Source organism: Poecilia latipinna, unplaced genomic scaffold (assembly GCF_001443285.1).
Source record: "Poecilia latipinna isolate Pla-1442-1.1 unplaced genomic scaffold, P_latipinna-1.0 Scaffold21, whole genome shotgun sequence".
Taxonomy (NCBI): Eukaryota; Metazoa; Chordata; class Actinopteri; order Cyprinodontiformes; family Poeciliidae; genus Poecilia; species Poecilia latipinna.
In genome coordinates, this window is record NW_015112637.1 from 192,361 (window position 1) to 195,537 (window position 3,177).

At 48.8% G+C, this 3,177-nt stretch overlaps 1 protein-coding gene across 1 annotated transcript in view; it reads left to right on the forward strand.

Annotated features, from left to right (window-relative positions):
• Positions 1-1,510: 1,510 nt before the first annotated feature.
• Positions 1,511-3,177, forward strand: part of LOC106949352 (adenylate cyclase type 2-like) — a 29,331-nt gene continuing 27,664 nt past the window's right edge. The window contains exon 1 of the mRNA XM_015035541.1: positions 1,511-3,163. Within this exon, the coding sequence (XP_014891027.1) occupies positions 1,511-3,163 (1,653 nt within the window). The remainder of the gene's footprint in view (positions 3,164-3,177) is intronic.

Here is a 3,177-nt window from a genome sequence, read left to right on the forward strand (position 1 = left end):
CGTGTGGCTCCAGTTGACAGCACATGTTTTACCATGTATTTTAATGTAGCTTGTGCACACCGGTGTAATTTTCTCAGCATACTGTAGTCTTTGCATGCTGTTTCAGCGTCTTTGTAGAGATTTTGTGTGCTTAAAGGAGACAAGGCAACAAAGCACCTCCCTTCTCTGCTTTGTGCAGCTCTATTTATTTATACCTACAGAGAAAATGATTTTGAACTTCCATGTTGCTCAGCAGCTCAGCATGCAGCGTTTGTCCTTTTTGAAAGCAGAGATATTACATTTGAGAATCAGGCTTTGTGACATTCCTGATAAGGGTAACCTCCTCAGTCATTTCTCTTACTGGAGAGAAGGAAGGTGAGTTTGCCTCTGCAAGCGTTCAATGACAGCAGACCAAGACAGCAAAGGACAGGCTGCAGCAAAAGTGCTCAGAGAAACAAGCAGCACTCCCCTTTGATCCTTCTGGGATTTTGTCACATTACAGACGTGTGTTTCATTGGGATTTTGCGTGAAAGACCAACACGAAGTACCAAATAATTGTGAAGTGGAAGAAAAACGAGGTCTGGCCTTCAAATGTCTTTGAACAAATAAAAAACTAAAAAGAGTGATGAGGATTTGTATTTGCCCCCTTTTATTCTGACAACCTTAAATAAAATCCAACACAACCAATTGCCTGAAAAGGCCACCCTTTAATTAAATAAAGTCCCCTTATGTGCAGTTCAATCTTAATATAAATCCAAATGTTGTTTGGAGAATTAGGAGATTTGCTAGTGACCAACCATGGTAAAATAACTAGAAACATCTTGGTGTTCACTTAAAAGCGGCTTAGAGACCCTTTTAACTCTGGAGAAGCTGCAAACATCAACTGCTCATATGGGGAACTTTGGCTTCAGTTTAGCTACTGTCCAAATATTGCCGTTTTAAAGGGGCAGTTTTATGTAAAATCAACTTTGAGCTTCATATCATAATATTTTCTCATCAAAAACATACTTGGAGTGTTGCCTTGATTCTTTCATCCATGTTTGAAAAATGCTTCAATCTCCCGTGGCAACCAGTCAGTTGTGCAAAACGTCTGGGTGGGGTCACTGGTTTGTCATATAAAAACAACACCATTTATACTGGTTAGATGGCGGCGCACGTAGTTGCAGCGGCTCATTGCTCTCTCGGTCGGTGCTATGTTTGGCTGTTAGTGTGTGTGTTGATTTGTGCTCCGTACTCGTCATGCTGGACAAACAAAATATACAGTCGGGACGATCTCCTGACGATAGGTGCCCGCTGCGAACAAGATGTTACAGCTGTTTTTCAACGCTTGTTCAACATTCCGGGGGACATAGCGAGGAGCCCCGGCGCGCCATGGATTACCATCACAGCAGGGAGGAAGCGTCGGCGGCGTAGAGAGAGAAGGCAGAAGAGGGGCTGCAGGGCCGGCGTGCTAGCTAGGCTACGGAGGCAACCACACAAACCACCGCTCCCCAGCCTGTTTCTCTCGAACGCCAGATCCCTTGTAAACAAGATGGATGAACTGAGACTACAGGCTGCATCTCACAGTGCAGTGAAGGACAGCTGTATTCTTCTGATCACGGAGACCTGGCTGCATCCAGACGTAGCCGACTCTGCCATCGAGCTAACAGGCTACACAGTACAGCGCCACGACAGAACGAAAGACTCCGGTAAAAGCAGAGGAGGGGGGCTCTGTGTGTACGTGAACAACACCTGGTGTACTAACACAGCGACTGTCACCAGCCACTGCTCCCCAGACCTGGAGTATGTGACTGTTAGATGCAGACCAATATACCTCCCCAGAGAGTTCACCGTAGTCATGATAACCGCTGTTTACATACCACCGGATGCTAATGCTAAAACAGCTATTGCACTTTTGCATGGCAGCAGTAGCCATCTGCAGAGCATCTATCCAGATGCTGTGCACATCATAGCGGGGGACTTCAACCATGCTGACTTGAAGACGGCGCTCCCCAAATTCCACCAGCATGTAAAGTGTGCTACAAGAAAGGCTAACACTCTGGACAAAGTCTACTCCAACATCAAGCTAGGCTACAGGGCTAGACCACTTCCACACCTGGGTCAGTCCGATCACCTGTCCCTGCATTTAATTCCTGCCTATGCGCCCCTCAGGAAAACTGCTCCAACCATCACCAAAACCATCAAATCTTGGCCCGAGGATGCGTCAAAGCAGCTGCAGGACTGTTTCGACAGGACAAACTGGGATGTTTTTGAACATCAGGACCTGGAGGTTTTTACAGACAGTGTACTGTGTTATATCAAGAACTGTATTGACACTGTAGCTGTGGATAAACGCATCCGGGTCTTCCCAAACCGGAAGCCCTGGATGACTCAGGAGGTCCAGCGACTGCTAAAGACCAGGAATACTGCCTTCAGGTCTGGGGACAGGACCGTCTACAGTACAGCCCGAGCTAACTTGAAGAGAGGCATCAGAATGGCTAAGTCCGACTACAGGAGGAGGATAGAGGGCTATCTTGACAGCAACAACAGCAGGCAGGTGTGGCAGGGAATCCAGCATTTCACCAACTACAGGACCAACTTCGCAGTTGCGGAAGGCGACGCCACGCTGGCAGAGGAGCTGAACCTCTTCTTTGCCCGCTTCGAGGTGAAGCCAACAGAGGCAGCCACACTACATCAAGTGACCCAGAACACCACACTCCTCGTTGTAGAGGAGCACGAGGTGAGGCGCACACTGCGGGCCGTCAACCCAAGGAAGGCTGCTGGGCCTGATGGCGTCCCTGGACGTGTCCTGAAAGATTGCGCTGATCAGCTGGCTGGAGTCTTCACCAGGATCTTCAACCAGTCCCTAGCCCTGTCTACAGTCCCATCCTGCCTGAAATCTTCCACCATAGTCCCCATACCCAAGAAAGCTCACATCTCTAGCCTCAACGACTACCGGCCAGTGGCACTAACCCCTGTGGTGATGAAGTGTTTTGAAAAACTGGTCCGGGGTCACATCACAGCACTTCTCCCTCCTGGCTTTGACCCCCACCAGTTCGCCTACAGAACCAACAGATCCACAGAGGACGCTGTGACCACAGCCCTCCATGCTGCTCTGTCACATCTGGAGCGGCAGGGGAGCTATGTGCGGATGCTCTTTGTGGACTACAGCTCTGCTTTCAATACCATCCTCCCTCACAGACTGGTGGACAAATTGAG